General features: G+C 49.6%; 2 protein-coding genes across 4 annotated transcripts in view; one reads left to right on the forward strand and one right to left on the reverse strand.

Moving 5' to 3' along the window:
- The first annotated feature begins 229 nt into the window (after positions 1 to 229).
- LOC131585789 (unconventional myosin-XVB-like) lies at positions 230 to 24,296 on the forward strand. Its single transcript, XM_058852285.1, has 43 exons — positions 230 to 339; positions 850 to 927; positions 2,444 to 2,501; positions 4,013 to 4,143; positions 4,245 to 4,340; positions 5,909 to 6,144; positions 6,226 to 6,404; positions 7,096 to 7,168; positions 7,592 to 7,798; positions 7,890 to 7,969; positions 8,138 to 8,235; positions 8,418 to 8,505; positions 9,875 to 9,985; positions 10,167 to 10,261; positions 10,829 to 11,047; positions 11,526 to 11,622; positions 11,968 to 12,108; positions 12,350 to 12,539; positions 12,656 to 12,746; positions 13,285 to 13,492; positions 14,074 to 14,189; positions 14,710 to 14,769; positions 15,008 to 15,083; positions 15,556 to 15,674; positions 15,885 to 16,003; positions 16,399 to 16,540; positions 16,681 to 16,792; positions 17,081 to 17,241; positions 17,497 to 17,609; positions 17,710 to 17,770; positions 18,300 to 18,372; positions 18,734 to 18,810; positions 19,184 to 19,260; positions 19,841 to 19,971; positions 20,214 to 20,308; positions 20,589 to 20,666; positions 20,805 to 20,913; positions 21,228 to 21,376; positions 21,733 to 21,860; positions 22,596 to 22,729; positions 23,228 to 23,361; positions 23,754 to 23,894; positions 24,160 to 24,296. The coding sequence occupies exons 2-43, from the start codon at positions 925 to 927 to the stop codon at positions 24,217 to 24,219; spliced, it is 4,866 nt and encodes a 1,621-aa protein (XP_058708268.1). The 5' UTR covers positions 230 to 339; positions 850 to 924; the 3' UTR covers positions 24,220 to 24,296.
- RECQL5 (RecQ like helicase 5) overlaps positions 24,227 to 26,557 on the reverse strand; it is a 39,391-nt gene continuing 37,060 nt past the window's right edge. For 2 of the 3 annotated variants that reach the window (XM_058852291.1, XM_058852292.1), the window contains exon 20: positions 24,227 to 26,539. In XM_058852291.1, coding sequence (XP_058708274.1) covers positions 26,418 to 26,539 — 122 coding nt within the window. In that variant the 3' untranslated portion in view covers positions 24,227 to 26,417. The remainder of the gene's footprint in view (positions 26,540 to 26,557) is intronic. The other variant, XM_058852294.1, reaches the window with a different exon arrangement.

The following is a 26,557-nucleotide window of genomic DNA, read 5'->3' on the forward strand; positions in this document are numbered from 1 at the left end:
CAGCACAGCCTGAGTTTCTGTTCTGTTTCTTGCCCTTCCCACTAGGACAGGATCCAGCTTTTCTTTCTCCCAGGTAACCACATTGCAGTTCTTTCGAATCTGTTTCTGTTCCTTCAGTGTTTGTTTGCTGTACATGCAAACAAAGGTCTCAAAGTTCACCTGCTGCAAAGTTCCTCCTTTCCCCCCACCCCACAGCCCTGCCCTTTGGACTTTCACTTGTCACTGTCTTTCTTAGCCCAGCCCTGGTAGCCTCCCATGTAGTCACACTGCTCTGCAGCACTGACAGGCAGGAGAGAGGCAGAGACAGACCCTCCTTCCCCATCTCCAGCTGGGAGTCAGGTGAGTGGTGAGGCTGGAGAAAAATAGAATGGATGGGAAAGAGCAGAGCTGTGAGGGACTTGAGCTTTTGTTATCCCTCCCACCTTTCTAAAGGGTTTCCTCTCCATGGATGAGTTCATCTCTCTGTGTTCAGGCTGTTATCATGTGCTTTGATGCTGAAGGAGGTGGGTGAATGTTTCTGGCAGCTGCTGGGTGCTTTTGTCCTGAGCCACATCAAATTCTCAGCAAGGGGAGGTGTGACAGGATGCTGGGCAGGTGCTGGAGGCTCCTGCTCTTGAATTGTGTCCTGAAGGGCAGGAGGTGTTTCAGCAGAGCTCAGGTCTTTGCCTGGGCAGTCCCTTCTCAGTACACTGTGTTGGGGTCCCAAGAAGGATCTGGAGCTGTTCTGTCATTTTATCTGCTGGAGCAGGACACCATCTCCTGCCCACCCACAGCATCTGCCCCCAGAACAGCTGGAATTGACTTCATACACATTTTCCCACCCTCCATCCCCTTTTCATCTCCTAACAGCAGGAGTTAGAGGAAAGGAAACAAAGAAGGATCTCCCTGGCCTGTGGTGACACAAAGAATAGTCCCAGCCAAGGAATGGTGAGTTGTCAAATGGTCTGGGAGGGTCTGAGAGCAAAAAAATCAGGTTCTCCAGGTGTTCTCCCTCTCTTGTGCCTCCTCAGCCCAGGTTTGCTGGGGAATAGCAGAACATCTAGAGGGGGCACACACATGTGTGGAACCTAGTACAGAATGCAGGTTAGGTATAAAGGGCCTTCTAATATTGAAATATCTCATTATTCAGTGTTTCCCAGACTCTGGGCACAGCCAGGCATCATAAATCAGTCCAAACCAGAGCAATGTGTTTTTTCACAGCACTGGACCTTGTCTTCAGAGGTGGAGGGAAGATTATTTTTGGTGATCTTCTACTGTGAGGGGTGGGAATGAGACATTTCTGCATAAATATATTAACAGATGCTGATGTAGAGGAAGGGATGTATTAAAAGCTTCATAACACATTTAGCCTCTATCAACACTTCTAACTAATGTCATTATTTATGTGTCTGGACTGGACACACATTTGCTGAAGTGTGTGTATCAAGGGAATCTGAATTGATATTATCCATAATTCTGTACAGATCTGTCAACAACAAGAAGAATAAGGTGCTCTTGTATCACCTCTTCCTCAGGTGTGGATCCAGAACTGTGGAATTTCACAGTTCACTTCCTCAACACACCATTGGAAAGCCAGACTTGAAGTCAAGTATATTCTCATGAGCAAAATCAAACTGATCAAAAATGCTGTGAACCTGTCTTTAAGCTTTATGTGGAGAGAGATGTCAAAATAATGTGCTAGTGACAAGAGGCTTTACTATGCAGATCTTAAAAAAACTCCAAAAAACAAGAAACCAAAAGAAAAACAAACCCCAAAAGCTCTGTTTTTTTGGCTTTGGCTTGGTTTTATTGTGCCTTAATCTGAGTAGTTCTATCTGAAATGCCCTGAGCTGACTCTACATGCAGTGATGCTGACACACTGTGTTGTAGTGGCCCATTTGCTTCCTACCCTCCAGTGCAAGGTGCAAAACAGTGAAAAATCAACACTCTTTGGCCAGATTCTCATCTGGATTACTGAGGTAGAGATCTGAGCTTTCTTAGGAACCTCCAACATATATCAAAGATCAGAATCAGGTCTTATTTTATGCTGTAGCACTTTTGGATACCGAAAAATCAAAAGAAAAATGTCAGGAAAGTGCAAGAGGAAATGGCTCTTACCTTTCAGGTGCACTCTCTGCAGTGCAATATGCCAGACTTGATAGCAATGAGAGATGAGTCAAAGAAAACCAGCTTTCCTGTCATTCCCCTTGTGGCAGTTGTTCTTTCATTTAGGAATAGCTCCCCTTTCCCTCCTTTGCTGACCCATGTCACACAGCTGTGTTCATGCAATACCTCCCTATTTGCAGTGGTTCTGAATGTTGTGGAGGCAGAAGTCACTGCTTTGGCTCAGATGCTCCATCCCTGTCCTGGCAGTTTTTCCAAGGCAGTTTCACCCTGTCTCAGCTCAGGGTTTTTATGTGGTTCCTCTGCTGGCAGCCAGTGCCTGATTTGTTTCTCTCTCCAGGATGTGGGGCTGCTGGAGATCCCTGCAGAGCTCGCAGCCCTCCTGCACTTTGTTGAAGGTGAGAAATCCTCCTCCTTCCTTCCCTTTCCTGCACTGTTTCACTGAGTATTTCCTTGTTTATATCAATGTATGTGTTTGTTCTCCCTGCTGCTTGTCACTGGGTTGGATTTGATTCATTATCATTGCAGTGTAACTCTGATAAAGACAAATGGTACCATGGATGTTCTTTCCTGACATGGTAGGGAGGAAAAGCAACTTGGGCCAGGGGGCAGAACACCAGCTTGAAAATCAGTATCTTTGTTAATTTTTCAGCTTTTCTTTTGAACTGGACTCATAGAACTGATGGCAGGGATGGTGCAAAACTCTTTGGTCAAAAATATGTAACAGCAAACTGCTTAATGAACCCAGACAGAGATGACTATCTGGTGTGGAAGAACTTAAACCCATCTTTTACCTACTCTAAAATCTTTAAGGAAATTGAAGGGGAAGAAAATGACAGTTTTGACCATTTCAAAGAAATATTTTTAGGTTTCACTAAAAAGTGCTTCCTCAAAAGAAAATTTAAAATAGAAGGAAGGAGAAACAGCTAACAGCTTGATTGTGGAACAATGAAATAACTTGAGAAATAACAATTTATTAGTCGAAGGATATAACAATATAATAACTTAAGGATGTAACAATGTAAGAAGTTGAGCATGTGTTTATTTATCAATTTAGGGATGCACCAATTGGTTTTCAAATCACCAAAACACCACTAACTGCAATAATTTCACAAGCTGTTGTTCTGACCTTGAGCGTTATGTGCAGTTGTGTTTCCTCTGTAGCTCTCTGTACAATGTGAATATTTAAGCTGCAAATAGGTTGAGGCAGGATTTGCCTCTCTCTCTCTGTGTGGTGTCAAACCCAAAGCCAGCAGTGCCTGTGGCCTTCTGTGGGGGACAGTAAGGGAGACAATCAGGCAGAAGAGTCTTGTGAATTGGAGCAGATTGTGCTGGATTCCCAAATACTTCACATTTCATGGCAGAGCCCTCCAGGGACTATCAGCAGGTCTAGTGAGCAATGTAAGCCAGAGGAGTTCAGGGAACAGTGAAACTGCTGGAAGTGAAAGCTGATGGGAAGTAAACGGGGAGGATGGGAGAGCATCAGGGGACACAGCTGGAGGTAGAGGAATGCACAGAAGCTGTGCTGCATTGAGAAATCCCTTTCATTTAGTGATGTTCTCTGTTATCCATTTTAAATCCCTCATTACAAAGACCTCTCAGTTCCTTGTGGACTGGGCAGTTGTCAGCAGATCTCTATGGGCTCAGAATTTCCTGCCTGTAAATGCTGCAGAGTAGACTTGAATCTCCAGGTGTTCCCTGGGGAGAAGAGTCTGAAAGTCCAGAGCTGTAAAATCTCCCTCCTGAAGAGAGTCCTTGTGACCTCAGGGAGGTCAGGCTGTGCCTGCTGGGTGTCCCTGGAGCTGGGGGCTGGTTCAGGGGCTCGGGCAGGGTGAGGTGCAGGTCAGCCAGGAGCTGCTGTGTGAATTGTTTGTGTCCTGCCTCCACACCAGATCTCCTTCCCTTGCAGGTCGACACCGAGCACAGGCCAACCAGATAACTGAGACACAGCCCCCAGAAGTCAAGGTCAAGGATAACCTTTCCCTCCCTCCCACCATCAACAGCTATCCTTTCTCCTCCTTCATCAAATCACACTTCCAGGTGGGAACTCTTTATCTCCCTTCACTGCCTCCCCTGTGGGCAGACATTGGTTTTAGCAGCACCAGGAGCAAATATTTCTCTCCTTCTTTGTTTCTTTGTAGAAGACAGATTTCCCTGCCCCTGGTCAGCCTCTGCAGCACCCCTTGACACACCTGGATGCTGAACGCCAGGAGAGTGCACTTGAGATAAACAAACTGGTAAGAGACGTCATTCCTGACCTTACTGAAGAACAGGTGTGCACAGACAATGTTTTGATGCCTTGATACAACAAGTTCCTGGTGGTGGATGCTTTTCTTGTAATACACAGAGGGCTGGAAAAGCAGCATAAATTGCTCCTTCTAGGCCCTGGAGCCTGACAGAGATCACACACAGCCCCTTGGGTTTGCTGTGGTTTTGGGGAGGCACAGACCAGCCACAGACTGCTGGGATCAAAGTGAATTGCCTGGTGATGGAGCCTCAGAATTTGGCAGGACATATAGGAATAGGACTGTTAAACTTTAATATCCCAATATTCCAGTCTGAGTAGCAATGATAAGGGATGTCTGTCTTCTCAGCCACTTACTCATCTATCAGTCATGAAAAAGTTTCATTTAACCCAGATCTTTTCCATGATGTGATTTATAGCAAACATCTTGATTGCACCTCAGGCTCACAGATGTGTCAGTACCCAGCAGGGGACAGTGAACTGTGTTTTAAAGGCTGGAAAGGGCAGGGACTTTGTCATCAGGAAAAGTACACCTGGAGCCACACCCTCACTCTGTAGTGTTTGTGTGAAGGTGATGGTGCTATTTCACCTCTCTGGATGTGAAACATATATTCCTTTATATCTTCTTTAAAATGGTTGAAAATAGAATGAAACTCCAAATACTTTCTAAGTAAATCTGGTAATCTTTTTGGGAATTACAAAGAATTAAAATAAGCCCATTAAGAAAGTTAATACCTAAAAACAGTCTCTTGTTTTGTCCTCGTGATCCCAATTATAGAAAAGCATAAGCTTCAACAAAATCTTGTGAGTAGGATTGTATTTAAGCAGAATACTATTATTTTTCTAAAGATCAAAGGCAGTTTTTCTTCATCGCTAATGAAGTAGGAATTTGCTACAGCGAATTCCATGAGAACTAAACAACCACCATTCCATTTTTCTCAGTGAATCTCTGACATGCTTGCTACCATTAAGTGTTTTTAGAAGTTTTTACTCATAAATGTTCTTTCCAAAACTGTCAATTTTATAAAAAAATTGGTTTGTGACATATGGAAGTGTAGAGGATAAAATAAATAATTCTGTACCTAAGGGTGAGAAATACAAACTAAAAAAGCATTGAAGATGTCGATATGCATAGCCAAGGAGCTGAATCATTTCTTCAGTGAGTGTGTTGAGACACCACATCCCATAGTACTTGGTATAATATTAACTGTACCAAAGGCTTTAAACACTCAGTGGGCTCAGTAGCAAATATCCTGTGGTAATTCACTTGTGTGTCTGAGCCCTGCCCAAGGGGAAATATTTTGCCCTAGACCAAATTCTGAGTCACACCTCAGAAGAGACTGAAGTCTGATCCAAGACTTTTAGTCAGGATACAACCTCTATAAACATTGCCTCCCAAATTGCCCAGCACTTTGGTGGTGCACAATGCCTGAGGAGAGACCCCAATCTGAGTGTTGGCTACTCAGGCTCACAATCATCCTGGTGTCTACAGCTCCTTACACAGTTTGGGACACAGGGTTACAGCTCCAGTTCTCTCTTTCTTGTCCCGGATGCCTCCAGATTTTGCGGTTCATTGGTGACAAGAGTCTCAGTGGCTGGCAGGAGGTCCTGCTGGGCAACTACATTGCTTGGAGAGGTTTGAGTGATGCTGCTCTGCGCAATGAAATCTTCAGCCAGGTGGTTGCCCAGACCTGGAGGAACCCAGACACTGAGCACAGCCAGCGAGGCTGGGTCCTGATGGCGACTCTGCTGAGCTGCTTTGGCCCCTCACCAGCACTGGAGAAGCCACTGCTGAAGTAAGAGGAGAAAAGACCAAGTCAGGCTTACAGAGGGGTTGAGAGGGATGAGCAGTGCTACATGCAGTTGCCTTCTCCTAGGTTTGTGTCAGACTATGGCATGGAGGGCTACAACGCTGTTTGCCAGCGCAAGATGCTGACGGCAGCTCAGTGCGCAGAGACAGAGCCTGCACGCTCTCGGGCTTACCCTCCCACCCAGCTGGAGTGGACAGCAAACCAGAGGAGAGGCAAGATGGTGCTGGATGTTCATACCTTTAATGGTAACTCAGTCTTTCTGCCCTCCTGCTATCTTTTCGTCTCTAAGGACTTTTCTAGTGCAGAAATCAGCATTTGGGAAATAATTCCTTCAACAAAGTAAAGCATATCAGAGCACTGTTTGCTGGTACGACCATGGGGGAAAGCATCTGAATTTAGATCCAAAACTTGCAGAGGCCTGGTGGGACCTGCTTCTCAGGCTGAGGGATGAAATTGTCCTGGGTTTGGGCCCTGCTCAACAGAGGGTTGTTCAGGCTGTGCCTCTTTACAGGGCTTCTGTCCATTACAGCACAGCCCATGCAGCAGTATTTTGCTACAGGGACTTTCTGCCCTTCTCCCTTCTCAAATATTACCTGAAGCTGCCTCTTGAGCAGCCAGCAGCTCTGTGAATTGAACACAGAACATCCCTACTTTGGCTCCTTGTGAGTGGAGTGATCCCCAAGCAAGGGGTCACTGCAAGAGTTTTCACCTGTCAGGTTGGAAATGCCAACCTGTGCCATCAAACAAATATTTTGGATGTGAATGTGTCCATGTGGAGCCTTCTCCTATGGAAGGAGAGGTTTCAGTCCTCCTGTGGTCCTGCTCAGGAGTGAGTGAGACTTTCCATCCAGGCTCTGCCTGTGTCCCATGGAATGTGGGTGTTGCTTTGGGTCCTGCCAGGGAGGCTGTGGGTACTGACTTTGCTCTCTGTGCCAGAGGAGAAGTTCTCAGCTGAGGTGGAGTCCTGGATGACTGGGGAGCAGTATGCAGCCTGGATCCTGAGTGCAAGGTACTGCCAGAGGATGGGGGAAGGTCTGGGGGTGTGAAAGAGGCTGTCAGCAGCTCTAAGGTTCAGACTGGCTTGGTCTGCAGGCTGGGATTTATATGGTCATGTGTAGAATACTCACTTCTTGCCCACTCCAGCCTGTGCTCCCTTCTTCACCCTTAACATAACCTCAACCATAAACCATCTTTAAGAACATAGGAACTACTGGTGTGATCTGTGAGAGCAGCTTCAGAGAAAAAAAAAATAATAAAAAGGACAAATCTTGAATGATTCTAGTTTTTTTTCTAACCATGAGCACTTAATAGTTGATTCACACCCTAATTCTAAAGGACTTAAGCCAGGATAGACAAGGCAAAAAAAAACTGAATGTAATGTTTTCCTTCCACTCCCTTTCCCCTGCCTGCCTGGACACCTTTCCTCTCCCAGGGGCTGTGACAAGAGTACTCGAGGGTGGTCTGTCTCCATGTTCACTGGCAACACATGGCAGGACCTGCTGGGCTGTGACTTTGTGCTGGACCTCATTGGAGAGATGGAGGAGACCAGCAACTTCAGCAGCTCCTCCCGGGCCCCCACTGAGTACCCCATCACTCCAGAAAGGGACAGGAGCATCCTGCAGTCCTCTGACCTGGACATGTGAGCCACCTATTCCTCCTGCCCCACCACTTGTGGCCCTGTCACCCATCTTTCAGCACTCTGCTCCTCATCTCATTTTCCTCTTCAACAGGATCCCTCCTGCTCCAGGTATCCAGGCCCCTGCCTTCCCCCCACCCAGCTTTCCTCCAGAACTTCTTGGTGTCCATCCAGGTGAGCTTTGGCCCAGTGCTGTGGCTGACACTGGGAAGGGCCAGATGGGTCCCAGCCCATCAGGGCAGAGGGGGAGTCAGGAGATTCTTCTGAAAGATGACTAAAGGGACTTGGAGGCAGGGGAATGTTTCTTACCTGCCTTGTCACCAGACTTCTTTCTGCCCCCAGATTCAAGGTTTAGAGATGACTTGAGTACCCCTGTAGGCTTGGATCACTATGTGGATGATCTCTTCAGCCCTGTGCTGCATCAGGGCTCCAGAGTGTCTGTAAGTCCCCTGATGTTCCCTCCTGCCTTCTGTCTGCAGCTTTCCTGTCCCTGTGAGTCCTTCGAGCTTTTCCTGCATATTCACTGCCCCTGTTCAGCTCAGACATGCATTTCAATGTCTGTCCCTCTGGGAAGTCTGTCTCTCTGAGCTCAGATGACTGTTTTGGATTTATTTTGATGCAGGACATGGAGAACAGAGAGATTCTCACCAGACGCATGAAAGGAGGTGGCAAGATTGGACCAACACAGAGAGGAATCCTTCCCTCCACAGGTCTGTAAGGGCATGGGGACAGCTGGGAACACCTGGGACCACAGGACCTTCAGTGAGCACAAGTCAGGGAGCCCCTTAAATGCTAATTATTGCATGTTCAGCTGGTTCATGCAGAGCACTGGGCTCTAGCATAGGTTGCACTCCTCACTCCCAGGTGAGACGGATGCTTTGGAGAAGGTGTTAGATAAGGGAACAACTTTGTTGGGCTTTTAATTTCTCTTTTGATCTGGTCTTGGAGTCAAGGCAGCAGGTAGCTTGTTTCTGACCCAGCCAACCTCTTCCCTAGACAAATACTTGTAAGTCATTCTATTCACCCCATGCTTCAGCAGAGCAGTTGGTGCCCTTATGGGGCTGGTTTTAATCTCTCTTATTACCTCCTTACAGAACTTCCCATCATTGGTAACTGTTCCTTGGGTTAGTAAGTCTGAGTAACCCTGAAGAGGTTCTGGTTTGTGTGTTTGGTTTCTTTATTTCTCCTCATTTCTGTGGAGCTAAGACTGTGGCATTTGCAGCAGGGTGGAGTCAAGCACCAATATATTAATGGCACTGACAAATCTGCTTGGGTAGGTAGGAACACACCCAGCAGTCTCAGAAAGGTGGGGAATGTCCAGCTCAGTCATTCCTGAGACAGGGACTACTTCTGGCTATTGGAGAGGCTCTGGGGCATGACGAGCCCTTTTACAAATCACTGGCCTGAGGCCACTTTGTCACTTATGTGGCTTCTTAGATGAGTGAGGTATATGATGATCTTCCCATGGCATCCCAGGGCTATTCTCACTGGTGAGGACATCATGATTCAGTAGATTTGTGCTGTGTGCTGACTCCTCCCAGCCCAGTCTGACCCTCACACCTCTTGCTCTGCTGGCTTCAAACTCAGCAGGGTTTGTTCCTGACCCCATCTGGGACTTGACTGCTGAGAGCAGGGGAATTCCTTTCTCCCCACAGCTCCTCTCCATGACACACAACACCATCCAGGCCAGGGCTCATTGTTCATCCAGCCTTGCCACCCACTGCAAAGAGACCAATATGGATGTGACAGTCCCAGCCCCAGAGATCTTTGCCCAGTTCTCGAGAGAAACCATCTGTGATCTACACAGGCAGGAATTATTTATCAGTTTATTATTCATCAGTTTAATCATGAAGAATGGTGGTGTCCTAAGCTAGGCTGCAGAAACAGAGTCTGGATACTGCTATTTAAAATCTGGCAGGCCACACATTTTTCTTATGTTTTCTTTTTCCATCTGTGTTTTGCTGTGTCCTGCTGTGGTTGGTGCATGTGGAGAACACCAGAGGTGTTCTCTGGGGTTGCTCAGGATATTCTCATTTGGGATTCTCCAAAGCATTGTGCACATTGGTGTTTTGCCTCTAGGCTTCTCTGGAATGACTCAAACACCAGTTTACCAGCCCGTGCCCTCCATGGTGGGGATGCCAGCAGCCATGCCCATGATGCCAGGGGCTGGTGGGGTTGCACCTATGCCAGGTAACAGCAGTGTTTCTGTAACTGCAAAGGAGAGGGGGTGGAAGAGGGGCTGTCAGTGTAGCCTGTGCATTTCAGTGTCAGGTGAGGGGCTCAGTGAACACTCCAGGCTGATGCTCAGACTCTGTTCACATGTTCATGTTCACATGTAGGATTTTAAAGCTGTGTGTGTTGTCTCCCACAGCCATGGTGATGCCCCAGCCCATGGTTCCAGCTGTAGATCCCAGCCAGCTGGCAGCACAGCAGCAAGCCTTTATCAACCAGCAAGCCATGCTCATGGTGAGTGGAAGGGCCCCAGGACCTGGGGAAGAGCCACACATTGGTGTTTGTGCCTTGGAGGGGGAGGACAGCTCTCCTCCTCTTTGGGCCTGCTCTGTGTCACTCTGTGCTCGTGCTGGGGTGAAAAGTGGGGATTATTTAAGACTGCACAACTGGGAACCCTCTTTTTACCCTCTTTGTGTCCATGGGGACACTGAGGCACCATCAGTGAGTGAGGAGCAGGGACAGGAGCAGGCCCTGAGAAGATTCAGCTGTAATTCCCATGGGGTTTTAAGGTGGGATTTGCTACAGATGCAGGTCTGCAGTGTTCTGCTTTCTGTGCAAAGCCATGTGGATGCATGGCAGTCCCAGGCTGGCAGCTGAGCCTTTGGGGGGCGTTGGGAGCTCTGCATCCTTGGCCAGGTGGAAGAAGACTCCCTGGGCATGCCATGTCCACACACTGGGAAATTTGCCGTGCACTGTGTGGGTGTTTTGGTGTTGATTAACAGTGGAAAAGCAGGACAGCCTGTGACTGATGGCTGGGTTTGTGTAGCCTAGAGCTCATGGACATTGCAATTCCTTCCCCAGGCCCAGCAGATGACCCTTCAAGCCATGAGCATTTCCCAGCAGCAGCAGCAGGAGCTGCAGAAGTGGCAAAAGTCTCTTGAGAACTCAAGGCCAAGAGTCTCAAGCTCAGCAAAAGCCTCAGCCCCAGCCACTCTCCCAAAACCCAAGACACCTTCCAGCAGCCAGGCTGCTGCAACACCATCAAGGTCTCCAGAGCTACCAGCTAAGGCAAAAGAGCTGGTATGGGAAACAAACAGCTGTGGTGGATTTGGTTTGAATTTCATGTTTGGTGTTTGCTCTGCATCCATCCATGTGTGGCTGTGGTTTGGCAGAGAGGAGAGCAGAGATTTGTGCTTACTGATGATACTGAGACCTTCCAAACTCTGCTTGCTGAGTCTTTAAGGATCGAACCTTAGTGGTTTTTGCTATGTGGAGGTTTGGTTGCAGGGTTGGCCAGTTCATTTCCAGTTAAGCTGAATTTTTCTCCAGGAGAATTAATTACTCTGAGTTCCTTATCTTCCAGCAAGCTGTGTTGGGCCTCTAACATAATCCCTCTTCTCTGTGTTTGGCTGAGGGTTCCTTGTGTTAGAAACTGACCTGCTGGGACACTCCTGGGTGTGGAAAGGATCTAGATCAGAACATTTTGAGACAAAATCACCCCTGAGCTGAAGGGCACTGCTGGCTGGTGCCAACTAAATGAGTGGTGCACTGTCTGCAGGATTACAACTACACAGAAGAGGAGTTCTCCAGCAGTGAGGATGATGACTATCCTCGGGAAACCTTCCAGCAGAAGAGAGAGTACTTCCAGAAGATGGGTGAGCGCCTGCCACTTTGGGAATTTCACTCATCATAACACCTTGCTCTGCAGCTTTCCTGGCATGCCCAGGTGCTCTTGCCTCCCTGTCTGGAATCCAGCTAATCCCTGCAGGAGCTGCTGGTGATGTGTGTACAGGAGTTTGGGGTTCTTGTTCAGCTAGCTATAATTCAGATTGTGACCTGTTGTGAGCCAGTGTTCTAGAAATCTCTGAGCTTGTGACTGCCACATTCTCCCTCACTCTAGAAAAGAGTTTTTTGCTGACTGAGGCAAGCATGGGAACTGTGCCATCAGTGCCAGGTTTTTGGTGTGGGTTTGACTAGCTCAAGTCCCCCTTTCTATGCAGGAGAGCAGCACATCCGAGTAAAGAAAGTCAGACCTAGCAAAACCTGGACTCCTCCAGCAAAACCCCAGCCAAAGGAGGAGGAGAAAAGAGAGGAGCTGGAGAAGAGGAAAGAAGTGAAGCCTGTCCCTAAAGCAGAGCCAGGTAAGATGTTGTGCAGTGGAGACCCAAAGGTTGACAAGGAAGAATTTTCCAGGAGCATAAGGTCAGGATTTCGGCAGAGGAAGAAAGGATCTGGCTGTTCTGGGAGTCTGACAGGAGAGGAAAGGGCAATGTCAGGCCATTGCCTGTCAGCATCAGAGGGAAAGAAAGGGAAGGTCAAATGAGATAAAGGGATTTCTCTTGTGTCTTTGCTGTCTGTTGATTAAAGCTGTCACCCCAATAGCTCCTGCTTCCCCTCTGCCACCTCGTAAACCAAAGCCAAAAATGGAGACACCAAAACCAAAGAAGGAGCCACCTGTAGTGAAGCCTTCAGGGCCTGAGTCACGTCCTGCACCCAGCCACGAGATCGGGAACATCATCAAAATGTACCAGAGCAGACCAGCCCCTGAGCCCCAGCCCTTTGAGCCCGTCAGGTGAGAGTGTGGGATCCCCCTGTGGGCAGGAGGGAGATGGGGGTTCTCTATCTCAGCTCTGCCACCTGGCTCCATTTTGCCCAAACCCCGTAATGCTGTTCCCTGTTCCCTTGCAGGAGAGTATCCAAGCCATTTATAAAGAAGAATGACCCCAAAAATGAGGCTCTGGCCAAGCTGGGAATGATGAACCCCTCACCTCAGCCATCAGTGAGTTCTTTGCTCTCTGGTTACTTCAGGAGCTCAGCAGAGAGAGCCTGCTCATCCCATTTCCAGCAGGCTGGGATCTCCTTGGTGCTGCAGTAGCAGCCAGGTGATTTCTTGTTGGGTTGTGAGATAGCTGAGAGCTCACACCATGGTGCTGCCCATCCTAGACTGGGTTCCAGTCTGTAAAGTCATCTGAGGTCCTGGAGAAAAGGCTCTGGAGCAGCAAGTCCTATTGTGAGATGCTTAAGGCTGATCTGGAGCCAAGCAACTCATGTTCTCCACATTTGGTACCAAGGCTTTGGCTTGTTAACATCATTTTTTCCTTTCCAAACTGGAGGCTTTGATCTCAAATACTTGGTCCTCTGGGTTTGGTTGATCATCTCTGTAGATTTTGTGTTGATCTAAAGACATTGGTGGGCTGTTCACACAGATCTTGCTCCAGGGGTGGGCTGCTGCCCTAGGATGAGTTAGAACAGCAATGTCAGGACGGAGCCCAGGAATGCAGGGAACGACTGGCTCAAAGGGTTTTGCTGTCTTGCAGCCATCTCCTGTGCCACAGGAGAAGAAAACACCTCCACCTGTCAAACCCAAGCCAGGGCCAGCTTCCAGCTCTATCAAGGAAAAGCAGTTGCCTCTCCTGTCCATCTTCAAACCAGAGGGTGCCCCACCAGCTTCCCAGGCCCGTCGTGCTCCCCTTCTTCCCCAGCCAACACCTGAGGACCAAGGCAGGCAGGAATCCACAGGGAAAGGTGAGCACTGATTTCCCCCGTGTGGGATTTGGTAGCAGGGCAGGGAGGGGATGGAATCAGCCCAGGAGAACCATGGCACAGGTCCTGGCATCAGCCAGTGGGCCAGGGACCGAGGGAGCTGTGTGAGGCCAGGGGGATGGTGCAATCTGATCTGTGAGCAGGGAGATGTCACAGTTCCAGCATGGCACCTCCCAGCTCTTCACTCTTCCCTTCTGAAAAATGCAGCTAAAAATAGAAAGGTCCATTGGGCTACAGCTTTACCAAGGTCCAGCTCACAATACTTTTATTGTTTACCTGCAGCATAATTATCAAAGTGGCAATAGTGGGTGGACTTTAGAACAGGGAGGAATGGGAAGCCAGGTCTTTCACCTTACAGACCTCTGGAGGGATCTTAGAGACAGGCTGAGGAATGAGGGAATGTTTCTCAGAGGGAGGCTGAGCCTGGAAGACCTTGGACACGTTAAGAATGTTTGGAACATTCCATCAGGAACTGTCCCCTTTCTCCTGGTTGGTCTTTGGTGGGTGGAAAGGGCCTTGTAACCCATCACAGCCCATCTTCACTGCTTTTTCTCCCCACACAGACTCTGCTGTGACAGTGGCAGGTGATGATGGGATCAAGACCCAGCTGTACAAGCTCACTGCCAGTGTCAGCTTTTCCTATGTTGACCCTGCCTGGAAAATTTTTCTGCGCAAAGAGGTTCAGTTCCTTATCTGAGGAGTAGCTGTGGGGGGAACTCGTCCCATCTTTGGTTAAAATGTGTTTTTTGGTCATAGACACTCGATGTAAGATAAGAGCACAAAGATAATTCTGGGAGCACGGACACAGGAGTTGGAGGCAGGGGATCATGCCATGGGGAATCTGGGTCTTGCTCTGCCTCACTGACACCTGTGTCTCAGTTTCTCTACCTGTGCTTTCCTTCCTCTGTAGACCACTGAGAAATCCAAAACTGAATTTGTTGTTGCCTGGTGCTTTCCTGTTAAAATAGTACAAATATATTTAAAATCAAGTATTGGAGAGTGTGCTAAACTCATCCCTTGGTCTGACCACTCAGGTTTTGGTCCTTTACTCCTTCTGTTTATATTCACAGTGTCTCCTCCCTGCCTGTCCCTGGAGATGAACTCACTCCTCCCTGGCAGCAGGGCATATGGATTGCAAAACATCCCTGGGGAGCTGCTTCTGCAATATCTGTAACGCCACTATTACCCTTCTCTTGCAGGTGTTTTACCCCAAAGAAAATTTCAGCCACCCTTATTGTCTGAACTTGCTGTGTGAACAGGTAAGCACTGGAGTGTGGCTCAAGGCCAGTTGTCTTTCAGGGGACAAAACATTCCATAATTACATTGCATAAGTTACCTTCACTTCTCCATCTCGAGCAGTGCAAGTCTCTTCTCCAGGTCCATCCAGTCCAGTCCCTGTTCACTCCTCTCTGACACTCAGTTTAACAGCCTCAGATGCTCCAGCACTGCCAGGTGTGGCCTTTGCAATGGAAGCCTCTCTGCTCCCTTCCTCTGCAGATCATCCGTGACACCTTCTCTGAGTCCAGCTTTCGGATCTCCAGGGAGGAGAAGCGCAAGATGAAAGACCTGCTGAGTAATTAACAGCCCCATCACCCCTTCCCCTCTGTGCCCATCCCAGTTTCTGGTTTGGAATGAGAAACTGGCCTCCAAGCCTTTCACTCAGTACTTGGGGCAGAGGAGAAATGTTTGTCACTGCTGCAGGAAAGCACATTTGTAGAGTGCAGTGGAGGAATGTTTGTTTATTCCACATGGCCCTGGAATTTCTGTGAGCCAGAAAAACTTAGTTCTGAAATGTTTATTGTGGGGAGTGGAAACTGAAGCCCAAGGATAGGATTTTGATTTGTTTCAAATTCCAACTGACATGATCTTCATGGAGAGAGGGATGGAAACCAGTAGCAGACTGGTATGTGCAAGAGTCCTTCCTGCTCTGCACGTGGTTTCTGTGCTGTGAACACAGAGGGACTGCTGGGAATGAATCCATGGGCAGAGGGAGACCTGGCCACCTTTGTCTTTCTGAGCAAGTAACTGTTCTGTAACCCTGCTAGCGGAGTTCCGAGTTGGCAACAGTGCCCAGTCCATTCAGGAGGATGGGATAAAGAAGAGGATTGTAGTGGCTGCTCGGGACAACTGGGCCAACTATTTCTCCCGCCTTTTCCCAGTTCAGGTGAGTCTTAATTCTCTCACCAGACCCTGGGCCTGCTTTAGCTGTCTCCAGTTCACTCTTTCTGTCCCACTGCCTGGCCACACTGCAGTGATTCTGTACGTTCCATACCTTGCAGGGTTTCACATCTCTTGTGTGGCATCTCCTTTCCCTGGTGCTTCCTGTACAGGTGGGATGGAGCCTTTGATTCTTTGTGCTGCACTTCCCTTACAGGGTGAAAAGGGAAGTGATGTGCAGATCCTGGGTGTTTCTCACCGGGGCATGAGGCTGCTGAAGGTGGAGAAAGCAGCTGGATACCATCCTGAGCACCTCAAGATCTTATGCAGCTATGGGTGAGCAAAAGGGCCCTGGCTGCTGCAGGAGGACAGTTTGTGTCTGGCAGGGTGTTGGAGGCAAACTGAATGGGGAAGCTGAAAATTCTGAGTGCTGTGCTCTCTAGGATTATCCTAGGCCAGCTGTGGCTCACTGACCCTCATTTTAATGAGTCTGGCTTCTCCTTCTCCTTCCTACCTTGAGCTTTGCTTACAAGTGAGTGCTGGGTGTGAATCAGCTCCGTGTGTGTCACCACAGGGAGCTCCTCATGGTGAAAGCCCTGAGCAGCTGGTGGAAGGCCAGCATGGAGAATGTTGCGGCATGTCTCCATTCCCAGTCCTTGGAATGGGCTCCCATGCCCACGCTCTGCATCCCAAGCTCTGGCAGAAGGAGCCTGAGCACGCTGTGTTCCCAGCTTTGCAGATGTGCTGTCAGTGGAGATGAAAGGCAGCCATTCCCTGGAGTTCTCCCTGAAGACAGAGCAGCTCATCCTGCACTCTCCGAAGGCTCCGTGCATCAAGTCCATGGTGGAACTCTTCATGCAGGAGCTGAGGCAGGTGAGGCAGCAGCTGGAGTAGGGAATGAAGGTGGTTTCCCAGATGAACCTGAGAGTGTCCATGGGACACATGGGATGACATGATCCGAACCCTTCACATCCTTGGGATGAGATCTGACCTGGCCATGGCCTTTTCCCCAGGACACCAACTACGTTGTGGCTCTGCGCAGCTACATCGTGGATGACAAGAGCCTGCTCAGCTTCAAGAAGGGCGACCTCATCGAGCTGCTGCCCATGCAGGGCGTGGAGCCAGGTGAGGGGGTGTGTTGGCATTGGCAGGACCAGGATCAAGGGCCTGCTGGCTCCATGGTGCCCAGAACCAGAGGAATACAGGGTGGGCTGGCATCATCAGCCTCCAGCTCTGCCAGACAAGCTTTATCCCAGTTTCCTCAGTTATAGGAATATATGTTATATATATATATGTTTTCTTAGGATGTAGGAAAACCTGGTGAATCTGATGCTCTCCTTTGCCAGCAGAGAGCTTCAGTGCCCATTTCTCTTGGCAGCTGCCCTGGTTCCTGACTCTTTGCTGCTTTTCCAGGGTGGCAGTTCGGCTCCACCGGTGGCCGCTGTGGTCTCTTCCCCACCAGCCTGGTGCAGCTGGCTCCTGCCCCTGACTACCTCAGCACCAGCATGGACAGACGGGGAGAGCAGCGGAAGAGCACGAAAGCTTCCCCAGAGAGCAGGAACACCAGCAGGGAGGTGAGCAGTCCTTGGGGAGGAACACCCAGGGGACATGGCTGGATTCTGTGGGAGCTGCCAGAGTGGGTCCATGGCTCTGGTAATGTCTGACCTCTGAGAGCAGAGGGAAGATAATGAGTCTTTGCAGATGAGACACTCAAATCCATCACAGTGTCGGAGGGGAGGCACCATACACAGGTGAGGTCTGGCAGCTGAGAATGCACACTGCAGTTCCTCAGCTGATGTTTTAGGGCCGGTTTGGTGGTGTTCCTGCAGAGTTCTGTCCTCAGCCTGACACCAGAAGCCACCAGCAGCATGTTAGTCCCTGCTGGTGACCATTACACCATGACTGACTTCGCCATCGCCTACTTCCGAGAGGCCCAGTCCCTGTGAGTAGGCTGTGCTCCTTCCCAAACAGGACCTGGGTAGCCTGACCAGGCCGTTTCTGGGGGTATTTCTTGGACTGCATGTTCCCTCTCCTCTGTCTAGGCAGGGCCTGAAGGGGACATCTGCTGAGAAGAGTGTTGCTGACCTGGTGCGGCACACCAAGGTGAGCTCAGCCTCTCCCCCTGGCCACAGCCAGAATCCCAGCTCCAGCACTGCCTCTGGCTCTGTCCCCACATGACCAAAGAGCAGATCCTTGCCTGCGGTCTCTGGATGAGTATTGGTGTCCCCCACTCTTTGGTGCTGCCTGTGGGATCCTGGGTGGTGAAGCCTGCAGAGCACAGCTCTGTGTGATCCCCAGCCCTGTGTGATCCCCAGCCCTGTGTGATCCCCAGCCCTGTGTGATCCCCAGCTCTGTGTGATCCCCAGCCCTGCAGAGCACAGCCCTGTGTGATCCACAGCCCTGTGTGATCCACAGCCCTGTGTGATCCCCAGCCCCGTGAGATCCCCAGCCCCGTGAGATCCCCAGCCCTGTGTGATCCCCAGCCCTGTGTGATCCCCAGCCCTGTGTGATCCCCAGCTCTGTGTGATCCACAGCCCTGCAGAGCACAGCCCTGTGTGATCCCCAGCCCTGTGTGATCCACAGCCCTGTGTGATCCACAGCCCTGCTTTATCCCTGTGTTCTGGCCCTGCAGGTCCCAATCCAGGCGTCTTTGCTCCAGTACTCTGACAGTGAGCTGAACGAGCTGGCTACAAAGAACTTCCAGAGTAAGGATCTCCCTGGAACAGAGCAGAGGGAGGCAGTGGGGTGGTCAGGGTGGGCACACACAGACATTGTGGGGCTCAGTGGGAGTGGAAACTGGGTGAGGAGGGCCCCTTCTAAGGCATCTCTGCAGTTCATAACCCCCTGTGTGCTTGCTGAAAGCTTCCAGCAAAAGGGACTTTGCCTTGAGTACGAGGTGCTTTGAACAAAGTACCTTGAACACTCTGCCTGGGCTTTGGGCTGATGCCACATGTCCAGTGTAAGCTCTGTAACAGCAGAGAAGTTTTCAGGACATTTCCTTGCCCATTGCCAACCCTGTGGCAGAACCACCCCTGCTCAGACTAAAGGCCAGGCTTTGCCTTGCAGCGCTGATGCGGTTCATGGGAGATCAGCCAAAACACAAGCACCAGGCTGAGGTCCAATGCATCTATGAAATCCTTCAGGTTTGTGAGCTTCCCCTGGGAAAAGAGCAGAAGCACCAATGGGAATGGAGGGCCAAGACCTTGCTGGGAAGGAAAAGAGCAGGGAGAGCCATAATGGCACCTCCTTCGTGAGGAAGGGAGCTGAAACAGACTGTGGGGAGGAGTTGTATGTAAATAGTTTCCCTGGATATCAGTCTGGATGAGAGTACAGCTTGCTCTCCTCTCTCCTTCTTTGAGCCTAAATAGCACTAGGGACCAGAGGCTGCAAAGCCCAAACTTTAAGCCAAACTGTCAGAGCTCTGAAGCTGGGAGAGGAAGGACACAGAGATGACCTGGAGATATCTCTGATGCTCTCATCCCCTCTCTGATGCTGTTTTCTCCTCTCTGGATGCAGCTGTGCAAGGAAAAGGAGAATTTACATGATGAGATCTACTGCCAGGTCATCAAACAGGTCACCCACAACCCTCAGCAGTGAGTACCAGCGCTGCCAGCTCCTGTGTGTGCACAGCTGGAGAGGAACCATCTGCTGCAGGGACACCAGGGCCAGGGGAGAGGGTGTCCCCTCATGATGGCTTGTCCCCAGCTGCTCAAGTGCTAAAGCTCCTGCTGAGCACTCAGGACATTTTGTCAGTCACTGGGTCTTGCATTTTCATTTTAGTGGATATTTTTCCTTATATTTCTGGCTGCTGATCTATCTGGGCACCAGTAAACATTCCTGGTGGCTCCTGGTAATGGTGCTTCTCAGAGCCCTGATTTCCCCCTCCCAGCCTTGGGGAATTGGTAAACACCAGGCAAGGACTGTCTTGGCCCCATGCTGTCCTGCGAGGTGGCAGCTGTGGAATTGGAGTGGCCTTGATTGTTCCCTTTCATTGCTTGCTGTTGGAATAACTGAATCAATCTCTTGCTCAGCACAAGAAACCTCTGTCCAAGGGCTGACACTTCCTTTTCTGCCAACTGCCAGAGGTGTTCAGAAGGGCACAAGCTCACTTTGAGCTGCTCAGAGCGGGAATTGTCTCATCCCAAGGTGCTCACAGTCCTTTCTGATCCGCAGGGAGAGCGAGCTGCGGGGCTGGCTGCTCCTAAACCTGCTCACTGGGTACTTCCTGCCTTCCAAAATCCTGATGCCCTATGCCACCAAGTTCCTGCAGCTGGCCAGCAGTGATCCATCCAGCACCCACCACGGTAAGACTGTTTGTGTAAAGCAAATATTCCAGGTCTAATCCCCCCATCCTGTCATTCCTCTATCCTGGACACTGTCATGGTTTGGATGTGTCCTGGCAGGGTGGGAGGTGAGATCAAGTCTCTTTGCTCCCCTAGCAGTGACCAGGGGTTAAATTCAACCCAGCCAGGATGACCCAACACCACAGGGCACGATGTTTAGCTCTGTTTGGCTCAGCACATGGAGCTTTTTCCTTTTCCTGCAGATATAGCCAAGATCTGCCAGAGCAACCTGCGCAAAAACTTCCTGTACGGGGGCCGTCGGCACCTCCCTTTCCCTGTGGAGATGGAGGCTCTGCTGGTATGGAGGGGCAGGGAAGTGGGATGGGTGCTGGGAAGGGGGAGAGGGAAGAGGTTTTGTAGGAGGTGCCACGTGCAGTGTGACAGGGGCAGTTCCAGGAAAGGAAATGGAGCATGTGGGTGGAAGGAGCTTGGGAAGTGCAGTGCCATGGAGTGGGCAAGGGAAGAGGCAGGAGCTGTGGACAAGCAGTGGAAGGCAGGGATGAGGAAGGAGAGGGAGAAGCACGTGTGGGGCTGATGGGACCCTGCATGTCTTGATGCCTGAGCATTGTCCTTTGCAGAAGGGACACGGTGCCCGCCGGCTGGTGGTGCTGATGCCTGGAGGCATGGAGTACCTCACCAGGATCAGGACATTCACTGTGAGTTTCCAGCTGTGAATTCCTCCATTGCTCTGGACTCTGAGCCACACCAGAGAAATCCCTTCTCTGACAAGGAATAATGTGTCTACCTGCTCTTGGGCTTGTCATGGTATTCATTTCCTTCTTTCCTTGCTTCAGGTGGCCAAGGAGCTCTTGCAGGAGATCTGTGAGCAGATGGGAATAGGTGAACAGCAAGAGATACAGGACTTTGTTCTCTTCGCTATCAGGAGTGACGACAAAAATCTTGGCAAGTAGAGACCAGCATGGAGCTTCTCTCTTCCAGCAGCCTCTGCAACAGGGAGCACCACTGCTCCTGCTTGGAATAGTTCCTCCACCTTTGCTGGCTCCTGGGAGGGTCCTGTTAAGCAGTCTCCCTCTGTATTAGGGTTAAGGATTGATCCTTCTCAGGGGCTGTGTTGCTTGTTCCTGAATGAGGTGTGTCCCTTTGGAATGGCTGATGGTTGGAGTCTCAGGGCAGGGTGGAACTGAGGTGTGCAGGAAGGCTCCTGTCCCAGCCTCTCCACCAAGGGGGATGGATGACCCTCTTTCTGTGTCATGTAGGTAAAATGGTGAGGCCAATAAAACTGGAGGAGTATCTGCATGATTACCTGCTGGAGGACAAGCTGGTCACTGTCACCTTGCGCAGGCTCATCTGGAGGACACCTCTGCACTTTGACAACCAGACTTACACAGATGTCCATTATGGACAGGTAAGCCAGAGCAGGACCCTCCCTAGCAGGGACAGATGTGGTGTCCCAACCAACAGGAATGTCCCAAGGGGGCTGAAAAAGCAGGAGGGCTCTGGCTGATAGGCTTTGTGTGCTGTTTGTGGGAGTGACTAAACACTGAAGCTATGGATGCCAGGAAGGCTCTGTGCCTGTGGCCATAGCCTGGAGCAGTGCTGTTCCACACACTGTGCAGCTCCCCAGGCTCTTCCTGAGCTGAGAGCCTTTGTTTTGCATTATCAGCAAGGCAGGATGTGGGTCTGTGCAGCCTGGCACTGCCCAGACCTGCCTGTACCCTCTGGCAGGTTTAACAAAGGCCTCTTTGCTGTGCTGTCCCTCAGGTGCTGTGGGATTACCTGAATGGGAGGATCCTGCTGAGCCAGAGTAAAGAAATGGAGATGCAGGTGGGCCTTTTGGCAATGCTCCAGCACTGGGCCAAAATGGAGCAGCAGAACTCTGCTCCCTCCAGGTATGTCTGTGGTAGAGGGGATCTCTCTGTGGTGGCCATAGGCACCACAGGGATTAGGGGCAGGTACCTGGAAGTCCTCTCTGAATAATTAAGAAATGTCCAGTTCTGGAGAAGAGAGAGGGTCATGAGGGTGCCACAGTCATTTCATTTGATTGCCATGGATTTGTAACACCAAGAAGGAAAGGCATGAGCTCATGGTTTGGGTGAATCCTCTGTTCTATCTCACAAGTGTCAGAGGTTTCAACCCTGGACACCTGAAATCTGTAGTGAGATGCCCAATGGGAAAAAAAGTGTCCCTGGATACTGGAAACCTTCATTCCTGCAGTTCCAAGCTGTAATTGGCCACTCCTTCTTTTCCTTATGCACTTTGACTTGGAGTTGAGGCAATGCCTCCATCAGATCCCCTTAAAGCACCAGCAGCAGGGAAATGACATAACCCTGCTGCTCACTGAAAAGCTCTGGCTGACTCCAGAAAGGGGGGATTTCTCTCCATGCACTGGTCAGTGGTGCACAGCTGAATTCTCTGTGAGCAAGGGTGGTCTCACTGTCTCTGATGGTTCCTTCCACCTTAGCCAATGCAGGCATCACCTGTTGTGCTCTTTCTTCCCCTCCCCTCCTGTTCCCAGATTTACAATGGAAAATTGTTGCCCCATCTCCTCCTTCCTCTTGATCCCCTGGCTGATGTTTGATTTTAGCTGGGCAGGAGGTTGAATTAGAATCTGTTTTTTGGCACAGGGAAGAACTGAAGGAATACATTCCAAAGACCCTGCAGCCCTCCATCAGCCTCAAGGCTCTGCACAACCACGTGGCCACACTGCTGAGAACAAGGCAGCCCCTCCAGCCACTGGATGCCAAAATCCAGTTCATAGGTGAGGAGACATCCTCATGATGCTCACCTCATGAGCTGTTTTCAGTTTCTGGAAGCTGCTCTGAAATCACTTTTGGGACAATTCATAAGGTTATTGATGATTCTTGGATCCTGGAATGAGCCATGAGAATGGAATTCCCTGACAGCTCCTCACTATGGATTAGATCTTGTTCCCAAGCATGGTGATCATGGTAGAAGTTCCAACTCCTACAATCTCTTGTAGGAGCTTGCAGTTTTCAGATTTTCAGAGCTCTGTACAAGCTGTGTTTTAATTGATATTCTGGCTGCATGTCTGTTTTCAGGTCAGAAAAGGACAGGACATCCACTCAAGCTGCTGAGAATTGAGTCTCAGAAGCCAGGGAGGGAGACAGAAGTAGTCACTATTACTTTTTAATGTAGAAAATCTTGGGAACACTGGCAGCTTTGACCACCCCAGGCAGGTGCAGTAAATTGCTGGCTGAAAGCTGCTGCTCTGAGGCCACTTTTTGCTGTCTTCCAGAGCACGTGATGAAATTGCCTTTCTTTGGCTACACCATCTTCATAGTGGAGAGAATCAGTGATAACATGGTCCCTGTGCCCTGTTTCTTTGGTGTGAACAAGGAGGAGATCATTTTGGTGGATGGCACCACCCAGGTATGTCAGACAATTCCCCCTGATGTCTGTCAGATAATAACTGTGACTTCAGAACTTGTGCATGAAGAGGCTGGACTTCCCTGCATCACAGCTACTCTGACAACAGCACAGGCCCCAAGCAAGAGAGTGTAGAACAGGCATTACTGCTATGGGCTCTTTTGTAAGTTCATGTTAACAAGCACAAGCCACAGTAAAACTAAATGCAGAACACGTTCCTGTTTGTCCCAGTCCTGTGGTAGTTCCAGGGCTGTGCTGGGCAGCACACACCACCCTGTGCCCCAGACCTTCCCTCAGCTTTCAACAGGTTCTTGAGGTGACTTGTGGTGAGAATCAGATGGTTTCATGTGTAGGCACTGCTCCTGAGAGTGGCTGGTGGCTTTTCCCTTTTGCAGGTGGTGTCCCAGGTCATCCCTCTGAAGGAGCTGCAGAAGATGCGCACCCTGAGGCCCGTCTCTGATGGGGGCCTTCCCGGCCTGGAGCTCAGCTATGGCTCCCCTAGCAGCCCCAGGGCCATGTGGGTGGAACTGTCACAGGTGAGATCAGCCTGGACCTGCAGCTTCCTCCTGGCACCTCCCAAATTGCCCTCCCCTGCCCAGCTGAGCCTCTGCTAAGGGATGGTGCTGCTCCTCCTCTCTCCTGTCCCAAAGGAGGAAGGGGACACTGCATTTCCAGGCTCCAAAATGCAGCTTGGTCCCAGCACATGGCAGATTATGGGAAGTGATCTATGGGGACATTTAATTAGGGGAAGCAGGTCTTTCTGGGGCAAAGAGTGATTGATGCTGGTTTGTGTTTTGGCAGGCCAAAGAACTGTACCACACAATTGTGGCCATCCTGGATAAAACACAGTTGCACTCCTAGAGCCTAAAAGAAGGAGAAAACAAAGGAAAACAGCACTATTTCCCTTGCTCTGAACTTGATCAGTGCTTCCTGACCCATGTCCTTGGGAGATCCCAGAAGACACCCATGACCTCAGCCAGCTGCTTTCTAAGAATGCCAGCACAGTGTTTGTTGATGGAGTGACCATAACCCTCGTGATCTGCCATTCAGTCCCCAAGCACTTCCTTGAAACAGTTCATGTTGTGGCCAAACAAACCCCAAGGGCCTCTCCACACACAGCCTGTTCCAGCAAAGAGCAGCTGACCCCAAAGTAAGCACTTGCCTTCAAGTTGTACACCATGCAACTCCTCCTTTCTCTTTTGAATTAATTATCATGAGCAAAGCCTGGTGCTTGCTGGAGATTTGTGTATCCCAGCTGAGATTGTGCAATGCCTCCATGGGCTGCTGGTATTTTCCAGGAGCCAATTTGTCTCTGAATGCAGAGGTCCTCTAGCAGGATTTATGAAGCAGGAGTTTGTAGAAAGCATCCTAATTGAAAAGCAGATCAGTGTTAATCATACAATTAGCACATACACTGGGGCACAGATTGAGCTGCAATGGTAAGGAAGTTTATTGTTAATTAATTTCTCACTGACATAATTATATGCATATGCTTCCCTCCACTATAAAGAAGTCAGTCATGGCCATGCAGCTGTCACACTTCAATGGTGGCTCCATGCCCATGGAGGAAGCATCTTCAAACAGAACTTGTACTATACTCAAGTGTTTTGGGTTGTATAAAAATATTTAATTTATTTTTATTGCCACAGCTCTTCTAATGACCTGAGGTGTAACTGCCCTTTAGGAGATTGCAATAAAATAATCACAGAGATGTTCTGAAGGCATGATATGATAGATCTTACATCTAACCAGGGAAAACTTAACTGCAGGTAATGGGCAAAGCTTGAGGAAAATGTTGTCACTGTCAGCAGGGAAGAGGAACAGATCTGAGGGTGCTCAGTACAAGCCCTGATGCACAGTTAGACTTTTGCTGGTGAGCTGATGTCAGTGGGAACTACAGCAAATTCCCTGGCAGGTGCTTCCCTTTGAGTGCTGCTTAATGTACCTCTGACCAGTCTGTGGGACTGAATGATAAGAAAAAGCTTCCAGGAACAATCCACAGCAGTTGTAACATTGCTTTATTGTCAATTCTGCATATACCCTTCAGAATATTTAAAAAAAATACATCTGTGGAGTACAGTGATCCGAACCCCTGGGCAGCCTCTGAGGCTGCACATTTCTCTGGAAGCCTGAGGCCACCAGCCCCTGTAGGTATGGAATAGAGGGAGAACCCAACAAAAATCCAGAAGGAAGGACTTGTGCCAGAGAATCAGGTTCAGGCTCCATATAAGCATAGCAGCAGAGGTACCACAGTGTCAGTTTGAGGGTCACAGCAGAACCTTACCCAGCTGTAACAGCAGCACTGTCCCCCGTCCTGCAGACTTTTGGTGAGGCACAGGGAGCAAATATGGCTTTAGGGATTACAAGCAAAGGCTGGAAGTGTTGCAGAGGTTAATACTGAAAGAGTATCACCACTTAAATTAAAGGGCAGACAGAACTGGACAAACTTAAAGAAGTTCATATTAAAAGGAAAAGAATCTGAGTTTTTCCTCCTCTAGAAACCAAGCACCACCTCCATGGTAATTACAAAATGCTCTTCCTCTGCTCTTCAAATGAAAATATTCCATCCAGGAACTCAAACATTGAGTTTGTCACTGGCAGCCCTGAGCAAAGCACGAAAACTTGTAGCATAAGGCTTCTACTGGTGACACTGAAATAAGGGAGGGGGAGCAAGGGGAGGAGCCATTTAGAAAGCAAGGTGCCATCCCAAAGCAGAATCCCAAGTGGAAAGTCTGAGCCCTGCCCAGGCTGCTGCAGGTAGCAGAGGTTGGAGACAGTGCAGAACATCCAAGGCAGCAGCCCCTAACAAACACAGCAGGTACAACTTCACACTTCTTGGTCCTTGAGGGTTTCAGCACCCCATTTATTGGGGAAACTCACCATGAGTTCACAAAATCTGGTTCTTTATGTGTCACTAAGGACAGAGGTAAACAAAAATGCAGTGGAGAAAAGAAAAATAAATCTCATTTCTGCAGTCTTATGAAACCCTCCATGGCTGAGTTCTTTCACATCCCCGGTAGTGCTGCTGCAGGAAAGGAAGAGCCAACAAGCAGCAGGGATCAGCTCTCCCAGCTCTGCAGCTCCTCCCAGTCTGCCTCACTCTCACACCTGAGCCTTGTTTTGAAAAACTCCTTGATGAGTCTCTGTGCTTCCTCTTTCACTACAAGAAAGGAAACAACATCTTTTGAGTTGATACTTA

This window comes from Poecile atricapillus, chromosome 17, assembly GCF_030490865.1.
Source record: "Poecile atricapillus isolate bPoeAtr1 chromosome 17, bPoeAtr1.hap1, whole genome shotgun sequence".
In the NCBI taxonomy this organism is placed as follows: Eukaryota; Metazoa; Chordata; class Aves; order Passeriformes; family Paridae; genus Poecile; species Poecile atricapillus.